Raw genomic sequence first — 19,462 nt, 5'->3', positions numbered from 1 at the left:
CGACCTTATTGGACCTGCCTCCAAGGTGGCAGTGTGGCCCATGCGGATTTCCATAGTTACTGCTTGCAGAGTTGCTCTTCTAGGCGGTGTGAAATGCAGAGGGACATTCGGGGAGGGGAGGGGGGGGGTGGGGGTAGAAAAACGCGAGGACAGCGCACATGCAGCTGGGGCATATGGAACACACGTCACAGGCTAGGACCACCCAAGAGATAGTACACTGGATTTGGGAAAAAGCAAACTCGATTGCGCACTTCCTATCTACACACAGTCAACTCTCTCAAAAACGGACACCTTCGGGACCAACTCTAGCTGTCCGTCTTAGAGTGGTGTCCGTCCTCGAGGGCGTTAGGTTACAGTAAAATGAATGAAAAACGGCAGGGATGGGACCAAGGTGTCCGTTAAGAGGGAGTTGACTGTATACAAATTAATCAATACCAATCTTCTAGTAACCATGTACCAAGGTTTACAGATGCGGAAATATAGTTTTTAATCAGGCCCAGCCAGGGGGGGTAGTAAGATACCAATATACCCCATTTTTACCCCCCTGGATACCAAAATACCTGAAAACTGCAAAAACGTTGATACCAAATACCTAAAATTATTAAATCTGATAACAAAGGCTGATTCAACTAGCGGACAGACAAGTATTTGTTTGGAGGGGAGGGATCCATTTTTTAGTGGCCTTGCTTGGTTATTTTTGCATAGAACTTAAAAACAAAACATGTCATTTTTCTCTTTTTTTAAATGTTTGCAGTGAGCAGCACCTGCATGAACTACTTTGTGAACATTTTTGTCTACTATGTGTTTCGTGTGACCAGCGCTCACCTCTTTTGACCAGAGTGTCTTACAGTTACACATGACCACTCACAGCATGCACTCATATGCGGATGTAGTGACGCAATAACTGCAGATTTTTCATGAATTTTTTAAATGTGATACAAGCAATGAGGATAAGACACTTCAAAAGAAAAATCATAAAAAACAACATTTACGCTTATCTACAGAATACCAAAAGTTCAGGAAAAACAAAATACTTAATACCCGTATTTCAGCGAAAAGATACCGAATACCTTGGTTAAAAACACCCAAGATACCGTATACCCAAAACCCCTGGCCGGGCCTGTTTAATGACCCCCCACCCCCACCCACAGGCTTGTACCTTAACTGAAACATGATTTGAAATAAGCCCCCCCTCCTCAAAAGGTCTTAAAAAAATGAATACGTCCCTCAGGCTTCTCGGTTGGACCTCTTCTAAAATGCCAGTACCTGACAAACTTTTTTTTACAATCCCTGATGGAATATTTAGTTTTCCTTTGCATGTCATGCCAAGAGACTGACCGTCTGGTAAAGTACGTGGCAGTCACGCCCGAGTCACGCGGCTAAACGACGTGACATTTTTCCCCGCCCCTCCTCGATACACGTCCCCGTGTCTGCAGGTAGCCCTGGAGAAAACGTGCAATCATGGCGGAGAATGCTGAGCAGAAAGACGAAGTAGAAGTTCAAGCGGAGATGGAGGAGAAAGGCGAGGACAAGGAGCAACACCTTGAACTCCAACCGGAGCAGGAAACAATGCGCTGTGTTGTGCTAACGGGTTATGGAGGCATCAACAAGCTACAAGTGCAGAAATACGCCAAACCTAAACCGATGAATGGCCAAGTTGTCGTTCGCGTACATGCATGGTGAGTACGAATTTTGCTATCGACGACTGCTGTTTGTAGTTGTTTTTGCTTCTTATTACCACATGGAAAGCGGGAAAGATCTTCAATCAAACTCCCCCTGGAATGCTTATTATTTTCATCCAACGAAGCGAGAAATTATTTCCATTTGAAGCGTTCAAAACGGTGGGAGGGGCCGTAAATCCGCGGGCTGAATGTATTTTGCAAGCTTGTGCAAATAACTTGGTGTGAGTGAACGCACGTGCATGCAATAAGGTCAATAAGCGATTCAAATCTATTTCAAAAACCTGAAATTATTATAAGCTGTGATTTTTGTTTAATTTTGAGTTTCCTCCTTCAACGATATTTAATATCTAAGTAGAATTTTGAAATCCACAGATTAAATTATTTGTGGATTATTTTGCTCTTTTCGCGATTCGACCTGCCAGAACCCGTAACTAATTTTCACGGGTCTGCCTTCTCCAGCAATTACCATAATTTCATTATTTTAAAATAAACATGGTCGCACGATAGTTTTTGCATCGATAATTTGACTGAAAAATAATTATTAAATGCTTAATATATTTCAGTTATTAAAATTTTTTAAAATTCAAGCTAAATTGTTGTTCACTGTGGTAAAACAAGTGTATGGATTTTCAGTTGAGAATTTTTTTTGCATAATTTTTAGAAAAGAAACATGTTATTTTTGGGAAAAGCATATTGAAAATGACAGAAAGAAAATAAAAGAAAAAACATTTTACAATTTTTGGAAAAAATGAAAGAAAGAAACATTTTGGTTTTTGAAAAAGCATAAAGGAAATGAAAGTAGGTACTAGTTAAGGTTTTCTTTTCACTATTCAAGTCCAAAATGTGAACCATCATCTGAAGCATTGAGTAGAGAGGGGGGCGTAAGGGGGGTCCGAAAACCGCAAAACCGCACAGAAATACGCTACAAAACCGCAAACCGCATCAAATTTTACCAAAACACCGAAACCACAGTTTCAAATGACCAACAACAGTAGATAAGACTAGATCTTAGCTGAAGATCTGGCCTGGAATGTCATCAAGTCAACGTATCATTGGATAAAGCAGTTAAACACATCAAATATTAACTGGAAGAGGCTGCAATTGCAAGCCACAGGGCAAGTTTGCTTAATAACGAACCCTGATTGTGTAAGCTGATACGCTGTAAAACAAAACACTTGGCTCAAGCTTGTTTAACTGAAGCAAAACAACCGAATGTGAAAGGATCCAGTGGAAACGTTAGAGAATCATATTACCGCAGATAAGTTTCTCACTGACTACCGCGACCTTAAATTTGTAATAACCACACACCGCGTAGTCTTGTAACACCGCAATACCGCAGGTTAAAATAAAAATTACCGCAAAACCGCACGAAAAATAACGCAAAACCGCATCACCGCAAACTCTTACGCCCCCCTCAGTAGAACTTTAGAGTTGGTGTAGAAAAATTGAAAACAGGTTCAGAAATAAAATTATAAAAAAAAATCAAGGATTGATTTGCAGTGAACATGCAAGTTGTAGGTGAAAGGACTGATGTTGACCGATGACAAAAATAAGCTTTCACTTCAGGAAAAGGAAAATGCTCATCTGCATTTTCTGGCCTTGTTGCTTGCATTTGAGAAAACTCATTGGCACTCAGAACACAGCAAAAACAAATTTGGCATTAATTTTAAAATTAGATTTCAGAGTATTATTTCTGTGACTGTGCAATGCATGGTAGCGCAAATGGTTAGTTCATTTAACTAATAGTCACACAGTTTAGGTTTTAACTCTTGCCCATGTTACGTTTCGGTCTTGTCACCTAAGCTTGAAGCTTTGATCCAACAATGATGATAAACATGGCTGTTTCGCTTTCTTTTCACACAGTGGCCTCAATTTTGCAAACATAATGCAGCGCCAAGGACTGTATCCTAGCCCACAAAAACCTCCATTTGTTCCCGGGTTTGAATGTTCTGGAACTGTAGAGGAACTTGGTGAAAATGTAACAGAACTAGAGGTATGTTTTCTAACTAATGTATATTTAGCACCAAGGTGTGTCTGCTACAATGTTTAGTTCATTTCTTGGGCAGAGCTGTTATCTAAGAGAGCCTGGGTAACACAGGCAACTTAATGCTTTTGCCTTTGGACAACTTGTATAACTTTGCTTTTATGAAAGCTTTTAAGAGCTGGGCATCCAACATTTCTTACTTAAGAAGGGCACCCTGCAATAGTTATTCTAAGAGCATAGTTTTGTTGTTATGTGCATGCATAGCTATCTTTCTTCGTCCATCTTTCTACATCATCTTTTTACATGCTGTTTGAAATGAGCCAATCAAAACCGATGCATGCTGTTGTTGGTTTCATGAATGGAAATGAACCCACAAGTTTAGAAGGTCATGCTAGTGGGAGCTGTGATTGGCAGATTTTGATCCATCTTGTTTGTTTAGCACATCGAAAGATGGATGTTGATAGGAAGCCGCTATTCACGTAACACTGAAAGCGGGTGTAATTTGCAGAAAATTTAGCTGTTTGCTGGTTGTACAGAAGTGTTGTCATAACGATGTTAGAAAGATTGCCTTTAATTAGTAAGCTGTCACATCCTGTGTGTGAAAAGTTATTAATAAGTTTGTGTCACACAGAAAGTGTGACACAAGCTAGTGGGCTGTGATTGGCGGATTTCGATTTGTCTTGTTTGTTTAGCACATCGTAAGATGGATGTTGATAGGAAGCCGCTATTCACGTAACACTGAAAGCGGGTGTAATTTGCAGAAAATTTAGCTGTTTGCTGGTTGTACAGAAGTGTTGTCATAACGATGTTAGAAAGATTGCCTTTAATTAGTAAGCTGTCACATCCTGTGTGTGAAAAGTTATTAATAAGTTTGTGTCACACAGAAAGTGTGACACAAGCTAGTGGGCTGTGATTGGCGGATTTCGATTTGTCTTGTTTGTTTAGCACATCGTAAGATGGATGTTGATAGGAAGCCGCTATTCACGTAACACTGAAAGCGGGTGTAATTTGCAGAAAATTTAGCTGTTTGCTGGTTGTACAGAAGTGTTGTCATAACGATGTTAGATAGATTGCCTTTAATTAGTAAGCTGTCACATCCTGTGTGTGAAAAGTTATTAATAAGTTTGTGTCACACAGAAAGTGTGACACAAGCTAGTGGGCTGTGATTGGCAGATTTCGATCCATCTTGTTTGTTTAGCACATCGAAAGATGGATGTTGATAGGAAGCCGCTATTCACGTAACACTGAAAGCGGGTGTAATTTGCAGAAAATTTAGCTGTTTGCTGGTTGTACAGAAGTGTTGTCATAACGATGTTAGAAAGATTGCCTTTAATTAGTAAGCTGTCACATCCTGTGTGTGAAAAGTTATTAATAAGTTTGTGTCACACAGAAAGTGTGACACAAGCTAGTGGGCTGTGATTGGCAGATTTCGATCCATCTTGTTTGTTTAGCACATCGAAAGATGGATGTTGATAGGAAGCCGCTATTCACGTAACACTGAAAGCGGGTGTAATTTGCAGAAAATTTAGCTGTTTGCTGGTTGTACAGAAGTGTTGTCATAACGATGTTAGAAAGATTGCCTTTAATTAGTAAGCTGTCACATCCGGTGTATGAAAAGTTATTAATAAGCGTGTGTCACACAGAAAGAAGTTGATACTATTGAGCATTTTCATATGACGTCATGGCAGCCATACTGGTGTTCCAAAACAAAGCAACGGTGGTCATGTTGGTGTACCAAGCTACTCCTCTGGGAATTAAACTCTATTTTTATGCGAAAATCTTCTTTTGTTTTAGTAAACCAATATGGCTGCTGGTCACGCAAGTTAAAACACTCTATATGATAAAGGGAACATTGCTGCATATGGTGAAAGGGAAAATTAATTACTTTTCACTTAGATGAAGAAGCAGTGACTTCACTTATGCAATGTATATGTTGTGGTTTAATTTTTTCTTTCGTTTAAAATTTTTCAAACCAGTTTGATTTTTATTTCCCTTTGTTTCAGATTATGATAATGAACATAAGACAATGAAAAATCAAAATCAAACTGGTTAAACCAAATGTAAAATTGAACCACAACATATACATGACATTTTGTTTGTTGTTATTGATCAATGCAGGTTGGTGCTCGTGTAGCTTGCTTGACATCAGACAGCGCCTGGTCAGAGTATGCCTGTGTTCCTGCCGCTGGTTGTTTTGTCATTCCAGAGAGCATGACGTTTGAGGAGGCAGCTGCAATTCCTGTGACATACCTCACTGCTTATTACTTACTTTTTCACTGTTGTAATCTGGGTGCAAGGAAAAGTGTCCTGATTCACATGGCAGCTGGAGGAGTGGTAAGGATGAGACCGCTTAGCAGCCCATCTTTGAGTTCTAATGCCGAGGGGGATACTCCCACAGGGTATATGCCTCTCTGACTCTAGAATAGGGTTTAAGGACGTTCGCGCTAATTGTTTATGCGCATCCTTACTGCGCACGTAATTCATGTCGCAATATTATGCCCCGCCATATATTGAGCACGCGCGCTGTAAAAACTTTCTAAGCACATATTAAGGATGGGTAGCCGTTCCGCTCACTGCGCTTGGGGTTTGCTCTCTTAAATGGTCGGTGACCCCTACTTTTTTCTTAACGGATTACTTTTGTTAATTAATGTCTACGTTTTGTGAAAAAATGAAAAAAATCTATCGAGTGGAAGTTTGTTTTTTTGTCCGACTGACGTTTGAATTACGCTTTTTGAGCTTTTCGTTTTGCCGTTCAGGGTTTAGTCTTACAAAAAGGATATCAACACTAGGAATTATTTACGTAACAGACGCCCTTCTACAAAATGTGACTAAGATCGTTTGCCTCCGCTCACTAATCTTCGGATATTTTTAACTACAAGTCTTGTAAACACTGCTGAATTACGCACGCCAATTTTTCAAAATCAGGTAGTTTTCCACACGCTTTATCTCTGAAACAAAGTCGGTGACCTCAACTTTTTTTTACATTTCTGACACAAGTAACTCATTATCTGGCCGCAGTAAAAATTTTAAAAAAATCTATCGAGTAGAAAATTTTGGCGCAAACGTCCTTAAAATCACCATACTCTCTGGAAAAGGAGTATATATTACTCAAGGTTTGACTGTGGAACAGGGGTTAATAACGATCAAGTACGTGTATAGCTACCAAACTCCACTCCCCTCGTTGCTCCATCTCCAAGCCACATAGACAAATTCAAGTGAGTGCTTTGGTATATCTGCTATTGTCTGGAACATGGTACCTATTTTTCCAATGTTTGTTTTCCAATTGGGTTGCAGGTCCACACTACATCCCTAACTATAAAAATTGTAAAAGCTATTGTTGTAGATATTGATAATTTATTTATTTATCTAATGTATTTAATCAAAATTTTAATTGCTAAGGGTACTGCAGCCACACAGCTTTGTAAGACAGTGGAAGGAGTGACCACATTTGGTACAGCTTCAGCAGCAAAGGTAATAATTAAAATGACTGTATAAATATAACCACTGTTCTAAGGTATAGCAGAAACCCATAAGGGTTGAAATGTGTAACGCGTGCGCACAGCGTTTAAATATTCATTTTGCTAAGTACCATATTTGGAAACAGGAAGAACTTGTACGCGAATGCTTTATACACGTAATAACACACGCCATATAATGTTTGGTTTTGCGGTAAGTTGCTTAAATTTCTAACAGAAACTAAAGAAATAAATTAAATGTATCAAAGCGAAGTTCTCCAGACTACTTCAAGAAGATGAAACAGGAGAATTTTACCAAATTTAACTTTATTCAACCAAGCTTGTTCAAAAACAAGATTACGCCATCGAGCGCGAGCTAGCGCGCGCTGTGAATTTAATCCAAATATAGTAATTTTGATTGGTTAAATTTTTCTCATTATTTTCCAAATATGGTACTTAGTGTTAACGAATGTGCAAACGCTTTGTACAATGCGAATCTTAGGGAGTTACACGTTTCAACCCTTATGGGTTTCTGGGTATAGGTTGTCTTCAAGCCAAAGTGGCTTATAATAATTATAAGGACTAATATTAATAATTATTGTAAGGACCTTCACATGGAGAAAAACATACAGTGCGGCAAACCACACTGCCAGGCATCCCCTATCCTCAGCTGGAACCCATGCCTCCTTTTAGGGCTGATTCCAGTAGGAGTTTAGATGCACGGGCAGCCCCGGCAGCCCCAGAGAGAGTCCACCAGGATTGATGCTTGGTAATAAGTCAGACAATCATCTTACATTAATCAATCTTCTTACATTGACTTTTTTTAAAACTTTAAACACTGTGAGTTGTACATGTGGGTTACTCATGTCAGAAATACAAAAATAAGATTCTGAATTCTTTTTGGTTTAGCCTTTGGAAGGAGGAGAAATTTTTATTAATAAACCCACCTCATAGCATTTACAATAAGCTAATAAGCATTTACAAGTCTTAACAAATTGCATTAAGCTGGGTTTACATGGACAATTTTTATGTGACAATTTTTATTTGATCGTTCAGATGAGAAAAATTGGTCAATTTTTATGTGACAAATATATTTTGTTGACAAGCTGGTGAGATCGCCTTTATGTGACAAATAAAAGTTTTCACATAGACAACTCTTCACATAAAATGTGACAAGTATTACATCAGCATACCGTAAAGTTCCGTGTATAAGCCGCACCTTTTTCCTCTAAATTCAAGTCAAAAATCGGGGGTGCGGCTTATCTACGGAAACATCTCTGGTTGGAGTTCTCAAAGGCCTAATTAATATTCATAAAAAACTTCTCGAGACGTCATTGAATAAACATATTAACAAACTCTTATTCTGCATGAAGTTTTTATCCTGTTGCGGGTAGCAGTTTCCAAGAATCTTGAAATAAAAACGTGGTTTCTTCCGAAGAAAATGCTGCCATGTTTGTTTTTAATGCCCAGACTCCTCTCTACAATTCAGAGCTTGGCTACTAAGCATTCATCTTTCGCGTACGATTCGGACGAATTACAAGTGTTTCAGGATCGAGTGTTTAGAAGTGATAATCTCGAAAAAATGATATCAAGAGAGCATCCAAGTTTAAGATATTGTGAACTCAAACTAAAAAGGAGGTATGACAAGTGAAATTTAGCTTTCATAAGACTTAATTTATATTAAACATTGCAAGAACCACCATGTCAGTGTATTGAAACCGTGCTCTTTTGCCCTTGTTTGTTTACCAATAGAACTTCACTTGAACTTCAAAGTTTATGGTCTGTATATTTTTTTTCCAAAATTTGAGCTTCCAAATCGGGGGTGCGGCTTATCTACGTGTTCGGCTTATACACGGAACTTTACGGTATGTGGTCCCCTATCTCCCAAACTCCCACTGAGCACTGTGTGCACATATCTCTGCTGTCCTAGGTCATTACTGACACACTAAACTTTGGACTGCTGACAAATAATTGTTGTGTCATCTGCATGATCAAATATATTTGTCTCTTAGAAATTGCCTGTGTAAACCATATACTCTGTAATTTTATTGCAATATTTTTTTCCGCTTGGCCCAGCCACTTAGCTCGATTAGCCTTAGCTATTTCTAAGTGGCTGTGCTCTTTTTTTTATTGTTCATTTTTCTCTGTGCATATGTATTTACTTATTGTAAAACTCTTCTGGGCGCGAATAAAAGATTGTTGTTGTTGTTGTTGTTTTCCGTAATTTGTTTGTTTGTGATCTAATTTTCATTTGCATTCCAGCATGAAACCATTCTTGCAAATGGAATAACTCATCCCATTGACTACAGAACTATGGACTATGTTCAAGCAGTAAAGAAGTAGGTTCATTTTACTGTTGATGATTGTAGTGATGTCAGTGATGCAGTATATCAAACACAAGAGACAGTGTTGCGTCACATTTCCAAATTAAATCGAGAATACAGTTGGAGATATAATGTCTGGTTCCAGAAAATGTCCATACATCCTCCACAGAAGGGATTGGAAATTACTTGGGGTGGGAGGGTCTCAAAGGCCAAAAACTTTAAGGAAATATATGAAGCTTAATTGGAATTTTCAGAGGGGGGGGGGGGTCCTTAAAAAAAATCTCTTCCGTGGGGGAGGCATGAATAGTTTATGGAACTACACAATGTGCAGTGGAGTATTTTTGACGAACTTTGTGATGTTTGAAAATGTGATGAAACATGCTCTCAAGTGTTTAAAGATCAAAACTAAAACTACAGAGAAAATGGAACAATAAATTCAGGGCTGCAAATAATTTTTTTCACTTGAAAGGACATATGTCCTACTAAGACACCATCGTGGTCGGACAAAACAAAATTTTGGTCGGACATCACTAAAAACAAAAGGTTTAATTTTATTCATTGTTGCCGTAAAATGATTTACTGTCAAAAACTTGTCCGGACATCATGTCCGACCACACTTGGGATTTCGTCGGACATGAACAAATTTTGATCGGCCAATGTCCGATGACCGACTGTTATTTGCAGCCCTGTAAATTCATAAAAATCTATGCTTATTCAGATCTCAATCAAAACCACAGTCACGGATCTGATTTCTGTAAGTTTCTAGGACACCCTGATCATGTCTGAAGAGGTCCAAAAATTTAAAGAGATTTTTTAAAACATTTAGAAGATTCCCAGTCCTCATACTAGTCCCAGGATGCGTTTTCACCACTTTAACTCATCAACAATAGATGAGCTTGGGGAATGGTGCCTACAAGGAGGGTGAAGCGAAACTGCTGGCTAGCATTGTTTCACGTTTAACCTAGCCTAAATTACATTTAGCCACATTACTTTTCCTTTCTAAAATCAGAGAATTCTGGTAAAGTACTATCATTTTCATGATTGTTTCTTTTCTTGCATTTTATTCGAGTTAACATTTTTTTAAAGGGGCTCTGTCAACTGTAATCTGAGCTTAAATTTATCAGCAAGGCATGGTAAATTGGTCTGTAGGCAAGTGGGCATGAGAAAGAAATTTTCATTCTCCTGGTGTGAGACTCACTCCTAAGGCAGAGCATTGGCAAGTAATTTTGGTGATTAATTTATCAAGTGTTGTTTTGACAGGGTTTGTCCTGAAGGAGTGGATATTGTACTTGATCCCCTCTCTGGTGCTGATACAAAGAAAGGATACAATCTGTTAAAACCCTTGGGAATTATTGTTTGCTATGGTAAGTAGGTTCTGGTAAATGTCATTTTGATAGTTAACTTAGTAGTGCCTTTATCAAGTGTTCCCTGAGGGCGCAGTGGCCTAATGGTTAGCACGCTGGACTCTGGATCGAATGGTCTGTGTTTGAGCCTTGGCTGGGGTCACTCTGTTGTGTTCTTGGGCAAGACACTTTACTCTCACAGCACCTCTCTCCACCCAGGTGTATAAATGGGTACTGGCAAATTTAATCCTGGGAAGTAACCCTGTGATGGACTAGCATCCCATCCAAAGGGGAGTAGAAATACTCCTATAGTCACTACATGCTACAGAAACTGGAATAAGCTCCCAGGGGGGTACTCCGGCTTGTAGATGACGGGGATGATCGAATGGAGGCAAAACACAGGACCCAAAAAAATCCCTAAGTCTTCCAACATTACCCAAAAAATATCCCTGAACCAATAATAACCCCCCCAAAAATTCCTTGTCAAATTACCCCTAAATTGCCGGAGGGGCAATAATATAACACAAAGAACGCTCGTTTTGTTTATTCATCATACCATAAATACGCCAAGGGCACTTAATTTGTTTTTAATACCCGAAAAAAAAACCCTATCTAAATCAATATACCCCAAAAAAATACTTGCCAAATTTTCCAACCCAAAAAAATCCCGGAATCAAAAATTTCAAACCCAAAAAAAATCCTTTGATCATCCCCGTCATTAACAAGCCGGAGTACCCCCCTGGGGATAAGCTCCAGCAGTATGGGCCACTTGGCTTATTATAGTTCTGGACCCTTATTTGGTGATTTTTAGTTAATTTTTACTGAGATCAAAATAGGACAAATACCAACTCAAAAGCTACGAAAGTAACTCGGCCTGGAGAATTTTATGACGATTCTGAATTTGAGAATTTAAGGGTGCCTTTGTGTCTGTCATTTTAACATAAATGGGTTATAAATAAAAGGGGTTTTAAACATTTGTAGCAAGTATTTGATCCAAGACATATGGACGATAACAAAACTTTTTACAGGAGTACGCCACAGGAAGATAAAAAGTAACTGCAGATGCAATTAATATAACAGTTTTACTGCCTGCCCGTCACATGACCTTTACCTGGGCCCTAGTAGTAATGCTAATGAAAAAAAATATTTTTCATAATTTTTGTTTTTCTTATCCAATTGAAATCAACCTTAATAATTATTGTTCCTTTCATAACAGGATGGGCAAATAATATTTCTGAATCAAAGAGTGTCTTCAGTTTAGCCAAGAATGTAAGTGTACCAACTGGATCTTTTAACCTGCTTTCTTTTTTTCTTTTTTCTTTATTAACACCCGCTTTCAGTGTTACGTGCGTAGCTTTCTTTCTACATCCATATTTCGACGACATCTTTTGACATTGTCTTTCGATGTGCTGTTTGAAGTGAGCCAATCAAAACTAATGCATACCGGTGTTGGTTTCATGCAAATAAGCACACAAGGTCAGAAGGTCATGCTAGTGAGCTGTGATTGGCAGATTTTGATCCGTGTTGTTTGTTTAGCACGTCAAAATATGGATGTCAATAGAAAGCTGCTATGCACGTAACACTGACAGCGGGTGTAAATTTAAATAAACAGTCAGTGATGAATGTCAGTCACTAAATAGCTGGAATCGTAATTGTAATAGTTCATTACAGATGTCCATGACAAGGGGCTAAAGTGCAGTGGCATAAACTTTAGTAGTCAGTTAATATACTAGAAGTAATGACCATTTGGAAATAAATGTCGTAGGGGGTGTGTCCTTTCCTTTTAAAATTTATAGGCTTGCTTTGTGTTTAAAGACTTTCTCTTGACCAACATGTATGCATTGTGAGCATTTGTTTTTATTTTGATTCTGTCGCTGAAGAAAAGTCTTTGAAAATCAAAAGGATTTGGCACATTTGGCAGCCTAAAATAAAATTTACCAATAGAAACAGGTTTAAAATGTTTTCTTTTGAGGCCATTTGCCTAAGAACTACAGTAAAAACCCGCGTGTAAGAACCTATGGATTTAAGAACCTTCTGGCAGAAATTTGCTTTTTTAATACCCCAAAATATAAGAACCTGTTTAGCCAAACAAATTCCAACAGGTTCTTATATGTAGGGTTTAACTATTTAATTTATATTTTTTTTTACCAAAAACCAGAAAGGTGATGTTACCGGGGTATATACAGTATGTTGTTGGACTTTTGGCAACATGGGTACATTAATAAATATTTATAATGAAGAACAGACCAGATTTTATACTATTTTCTGATAATCAACAACAATGTCTACTCTGTAGAAAATAAGAACCTACTTAGCCTAAGCTGTCAATAAGTACCCCATAATACAAGAACCTGTTTTGCCAAACTCTGAAAAGAGTAGGTTCTCACACGCGGGTTTTTACTGTACTTTATTTTGAAATTATTTTTATTCAAAATGTAATTGTTTTTTGTTTTTATAGTGGTTTCAAGGTGCAACATTCAACCCTATGCAGCTCATAAAGGACAACAAGACAGTTTGTGGATTTGTACTCAGATATCAGCATCCAGAAGAATGTCGTGAAGCAATGAATCATTTGTTTCAGTTGTACAACGAAGGGAAGATCAAACCTCACATTGACCAGGTGTTTGCATTGGAAGAGGTAAGTAATGTAACAAGCTGTTTTGCATTTACAGCAAGGCGCCCAAATGTGTGACCACTTTTAATTTATTCACATTCTTTCATGCAGATTTAATCCAATCAAAAGCCATGGATAGCTTGCAGTTGACTTCTGATTGGATTAAATCTGCATGAAAGAATGTGAATAAATTAAAAGTGGTCACACATTTGGGCGCCTTGCTATAAATATTGTTTAGCTCTCTTGTTTGAGGCGAGGCAACGCGGCATGCCTCCAAAAGAGGCATGCAAGGCAGAAATCCCTACTCCAAATAAAAGGCTAACCCCAAGCTACCTAAGGTAACTGTAGGCTAACCAGAGTGCTATTTAGGCTAACCGGAGTGCCATTTAGGCTAACTGAAGTGCTATTTAGGCTAACCTGAATGGATCCCAGGCCTCACTGCCTCGCACTTTGTGAGGGACCAAATTTTACAGAGAAACTATAAATGACTCAAAAAACTTCTTCCTTCTCAAAGTCCTAAAACAAATATTCAGTCATTCTTTTTAGCAACAGTTGCCTTATTAATTGCAGGTTATAACTGAGAAGAGTTTTTTTGTTGCAGGTTGGCAAGGCCATGCAGCGCATGCATGATCGTAAGAATGTTGGTAAAATACTGTTATCACCCATGAAAGAACCTGAACCTGAGCCTGTACCTGCACCACCAGCACAGCCTGCTGCCACAAAGGTATGCTAGCAATAAATTGCTGGTTTTCACTGTCATGCAATCAAAAAAAATTCGAAACTATTCAACTACAGAAGCTATGATTTCAAAATTATAGACGATAAATAGAAAACAATTCAGTTCTGTGCGGTGTCCGTTCCCGTTATTGCCGCCTTTCACCAATTTATAAAGCTTAGTATGGAGGCACTGTCCTCCGGGGACACATTGGCCCGGGTCGGCCATCTGGAACTCATTCTGTTTACACAGCGGCAATCTTTGGCTCATGAGCTAGTCAGTTTCGCTCACACACTTATTATATCTGAATGTTCAATTTGCTGTGGAAAGGAAAGGCCTTTTTTCAAACAAAACACTTTGTCACTGCACTCGCTTGATGTCACATCGCGGAGAACTCAAATATTCAATGCTCTGTTTAAAAACGAATGACACTATCGATCTGGAAATTTGCAAAGATATATTTTTAGTTTATCTCACGTCTATGACAGAAAATGTAGCAGGCCTAGTGAATTGATTTCAGATTTTATGACGTAACATGAAAACCAAGAATACAAAAGTAAAACTCATCTGCAACACCAACCCTCCAAGTTGCAACCATTTTAGTTGCCAAGGCGACTAGAATTCTGGTACTGGCGACTAAATTGTAGAACAAGTGCTTATTCAAAGGAGGGCTGTTGTTACATAAAAGTGACATAATAAACAGGCTTTCCTTGTGATTTTGTTACTAATAAAGAAAGTGAGGGGAACAGGAGGGGTGTGCTTATTTGCTATTTGTGGAAGCTACTCATAAAAGCTGAATGGGTGCTTATTTGAGGAAATATGTCAGCCAAACTAGAAGAATTCCGCATGAGTAGTTGCTCTTTCCTGATTGTTTTGTTGTTATTTTTTAACTATTGCAGGAAGAGAAACTGAAAACAGAGGAGAAGGAAGGAGAAGAGAAAACAGAAGGAGAGAAAGAGGAACCTAAAGCTGAGGAGGAGAAGAAGGAAGATGCTGCTGCTTAGATACTGGTAAGTCTTTTTAACAAGTTTGATCCAGTGTTCAACATACAAATTCTCCTTGTAAGTCTCTATACATCTCTTATGATCCTAGTTAGGAGAATTTGGTTGTACCAAGTTCACACAGTCTGGATGCATTGTGTGGTTCCAGAAAATGTCCCTACTCCCCCCACAGAAGGAATTGAAAATTCCTGGGAGTGGAGGGGGGGGGGGTCTTAGAGACCAAGAACTTTGAAGGAAATGTATGAAACTTAATTGGAATTTCCAAAGGGGTGGGGAGGGAGTCTTAGGAAAAAATCTCTTTTGCGGGGGAGATATGGATAATTTTTGGAACTACACATTCAGAGGTTCTCTTAAAGTCCTTGAATTCCAAAATTCTTCCAGAAGCCATCAAATTTCGTCATATGGCCTTGAAGAAGGGACCTGCCTAGTCCCTGTAAACTAAGCAAACTTAGACTGAGTGTCCACTAGGAAAGAGGTCCACACAGAAGTGTTTAAATGTGTAGTTTGTGGGTGTGGCTGGTAACTTTTTATACAAAGCTAGGAGCAGCCCTATAACAAAAGAGAGCATCCCACAAAGTAGATTTCATACCTGTGTCAGCAGGTTTTTTGGCCGCTGTGAGAAACGGAAAGATTTGGTTTATTCCAGCAAGATCATTTAATATTCAAATGGTTTTTAACAAGATATTTTTAAATCGAGGGCAAAGCATTAACATTTATTACCCACTCAATTCTTTTACAGAGTCCAGTGAATTGGTGCAAAAAATGAATACCGGCAGACTTTGCAAGTGGAGAAATTTTAAAATATGGTACAAGTTTATTCTCTTAAACTAGAGCAAACATCTACGTTTCCATACTGATAAAAACATAATGTTTTGTTATTTAGGTTAAATTTCTTTAGTTAGGTTGTTTTCTTTACCGAGTAAGGTCTCTTATCACAATATTTTTGCTCTCTTTAGGCTCTGATAACATTTTAAAGTAGTTTTGTAAGGACTTTTGTGAAACTAACCAATCAGAACTAATACTCAAGTTTAAACAATCAGCGGAAAGCGCGGGAACGTCACTTTGCGTTTGCAACTGGTTGGCTGTGTAAATGACATCTTTGTTCTGATTGGCTAGTTTCTAAATTTTAGTAACTAAAGACATATTCCGCTTGAGTTAACAGATGTCCCTCTTCCCGCGTTCAACTCGTCTCCCGCGTCAGAGCCCTGTGAAATTCCCGCCAAAAAATACCATACTACTGACGCGGGATTGCAGAGATCCAGGCAGAGATCCGTGTAGTGCCTCTGTTTCGTTGTTGCCCGATATGAATTTTCGCGTGTAAGACGCAGCCATTCAGAGATGCTGCATGGATGTCTTATTGAAAATTCCAGGTAGAATTTCAGACGTCTTTTTCGCAGGCGATGAACTGAGTGCAGTTTTTTTAGAATATGGTGGCCAGTCTCCTCCTTCGACTCGTGAATCGCACGGAAAAAGTAGCCAGAGAGTCGGAAGAAGAGGGACTGGCCACAAACCAATAACGAACGACTTGTTACAGTCGCCAGGACTGGCAACATGAGATTTAGAGGAGTATTTTAAAGATTTAAAAATTCTAGCTGTGATTGCAAACAAGCGGCATGGAAAATATTAATGTTGTAAGAGAGATGAGTTATAAAACACTTGTTCACAATGATTGCAGTTTTCAACCGACCGAGCATGCATATTAAACCAAGTATAATTATATTTCAAGTTAGAGGTTGATAAAGGCTTAGGGTAACTGGGCTTGAATCGTGCTTCTTTGCTTGTGATTTGATCAAAATTAATATTTTTAAAGAGATAAACTTAAAATTAAATTAACAATAGCACCGACAGTTCCTAGTTTGCCTCGAGTTTTGTTACCACCATCGCCTGTTTTGGGTAGGTTAGTGTAAAGTTTGCTAGTATCATAAAGAACTACAAAAAGGTTAGTTCAAGAAAAGTCCAAAAGCTACTTGTTGATAAACGACGAAAAAAACCCTCTTTTCCTTTCGTTTGCGGAGCAATAAGCGGAAGGAAAGAAGAAAATGGCCGCACTACTAACGAAAAAGAGGGACCTTGTATTCAAACGAATGAACTTTCAGAGACGATAAATGCCCGCTGGGAGAGAAACGCAAAATAGGGTTTGGACACTCCGGGGCGGGGGACTCCTATGTGAAAGGGACGAGAATGCTCCTCTTCGGAAAATTTGAATTAAACCCCTAAATAAAAGAGGACCAATCTGGGCCCGGCTCAAGCCTTTTCTTAACCCCAAAGGATACCATCTTTCAAACCAGAATCGATCTTGACCGCCAACACAGTATGACGACGTATTTTATTTCTTTATCTGTAGCCCTAAAGCAGACGTCGACGGCTAAAAATATTGGCGTTCCTTCCAGAACACCCTAAGTGAGATAAAAATCGGTAATTTATACCCCTTAGCGAGACGATGAGCATCCTCGTCCCTTTCATATTGGAGTCTACACCCCACCCCTCCCCGGGAAGGGAAGCTGACAGAGAAGTGAAGACATGCAAAGCTAAGCTAATGGAAGAAAGGCTGTTGACTGAAATTCACTGCGTTTTATCATACCAGGCTATTTTATGATTTTTTGTAATACAACCTGTTTGCAGACTTGGTGCTGTTGAATAAATTAAAGATATCGTGATATATTTTTATCGTATAGTTTAAGATATCACTATTATTTCTATCGTATAACTATAAAGATACCACTATTATATGTGCATCTTTTTAGTGTTTACAGCAAAAGATTTATATATAAAAAGACATTAAGGGACGTTCATAAAAATTTATCAGATTATTTCTTTATCAAGTCAGATTTAAGATGGATTAAATAATAAAGAATTAAAAGGTATCAGACCGTGTCAGTTTAGTCACGATATAGTCTTTTTTTTGTTGTACGAATTTGCCTTCAATAACAAGAAACCGTAAAATAATTTTGCAAGGTAGAAACACACCTGAGAGGTAACTATATAAAGATGTTTGAAAGAGCTGTGTCACGGAGATTTTGCAGATTTTTGGTCAAAACTGTTCTGAAAATAGTGGTAGGCAACTTAACCCGTAAAAACATTATCTTTGAACATTTTAAGGAAGATATAACCTTAAATTGCGGATAGAAATCAAGCTACGGCTATAAATATTTATTTTTTGGGGGGACGCGCGGAAACAACTTGGAAAAGTAAGCCTTACATTTTCAAGTTGCAATCTGTTTCCATCCGAGCCATCCGCAGCCAGAAATGCTCGTTAACAGTTTCAGTGCTCTAATATAGCAATTTTTATTAGAAATGGACTATTTTTTCTAGGTTTCCTGCAATACAAATATAGATTTTGCCTGTTCAGAAATCTGGTAAAATCCGTGACATAGTCCTTGTAGGCCAAACTCTTGACCCAGCTCCTACAACAAGTTTGTTGTCCTTGATACTCTGTGCTTCGCACGCACGGCACTCAGATCTTTGGACCGTCAGTTAACACTTCACTGAGCAGAAGAATGTATGCGTGTTTTGCGTGACTATAACACACTTGCTCCTCACTATATTAAGATCTGGATATTGGTCTCGAGAAGGCATTAGGTATGGCTTACTGGCCCCAGTCGTTTTTCATTTTTATTCGAAAATTGGAAGACACCTGGGAATGATGAAAGCGTCTTACAATTTTTATCCCAAGGGAGGACCGGCTGAGGAGTCCTTGGCATCTTGTCAAGGATCTACGAGAAAATACTTCAATCCTATGCACCCTTCATCGTCATCATCATCGTCGTCGTCATCCTTGTAGCACCTCCTGGTGGTGCATTACGCCGCATTTCAACTCCTTCCACCTTGCACGATCCTTCACCACTCCATCCGCCTCCTTCCACTAGCCAAGCCAAGCCTCCTCCGTTCATCCTCCACAGTCCTACGCCAAGTCGTTCTGGGCCTCCCTCTAGGTTCCAACGTCAAGGACACTTGCGTTGTTATTTTTCTCTATTCTCAAGAGGGGGCCCAATCCCCGCTTTCAGCGCCTAACTTTGATCATCTCTGCCACAGATATTATGTTAGCTTTCTTGTATAACTCATGGTTCGAGATCTTCATTGGCCAATAAATTCTGAACATTCGTCTCAGGCATCCTCTCTAGAACTTGTTCAACCTGCAAGCATCTTTCTGTGTTATCCTCCAAGCTTCGCCAATATAAAAAACGGCAACATACTCCTTAGATTCTAGTTTGGTCTTTGATCTTGCCGTTGCTCCCTGCTTCATTTTCCAATGGCAGACATCTAGCAAGGGATAATCTTTTGCTGATGTCATCCTCTACCCCACCAGTCTACCCCCCCACCATCTCCCCACAGTCTACCCCACCA

General features: G+C 38.9%; 1 protein-coding gene across 1 annotated transcript; it reads left to right on the top strand.

Moving 5' to 3' along the window:
• Positions 1-1,425: 1,425 nt before the first annotated feature.
• Positions 1,426-17,982, top strand: LOC144651752 (synaptic vesicle membrane protein VAT-1 homolog). Its single transcript, XM_078511728.1, has 11 exons — positions 1,426-1,679; positions 3,546-3,675; positions 5,785-6,000; positions 7,066-7,137; positions 9,384-9,460; positions 10,706-10,809; positions 12,005-12,057; positions 13,247-13,426; positions 14,004-14,126; positions 15,017-15,127; positions 15,858-17,982. The coding sequence occupies exons 1-10, from the start codon at positions 1,462-1,464 to the stop codon at positions 15,119-15,121; spliced, it is 1,278 nt and encodes a 425-aa protein (XP_078367854.1). The 5' UTR covers positions 1,426-1,461; the 3' UTR covers positions 15,122-15,127; positions 15,858-17,982.
• Positions 17,983-19,462: the final 1,480 nt, after the last annotated feature.

Source organism: Oculina patagonica, chromosome 4 (assembly GCF_052425735.1).
Source record: "Oculina patagonica isolate OP01 chromosome 4, crgOcupat, whole genome shotgun sequence".
NCBI classification, from domain to species: Eukaryota; Metazoa; Cnidaria; class Anthozoa; order Scleractinia; family Oculinidae; genus Oculina; species Oculina patagonica.
This window is presented reverse-complemented; position numbering and strand designations above follow the sequence as displayed.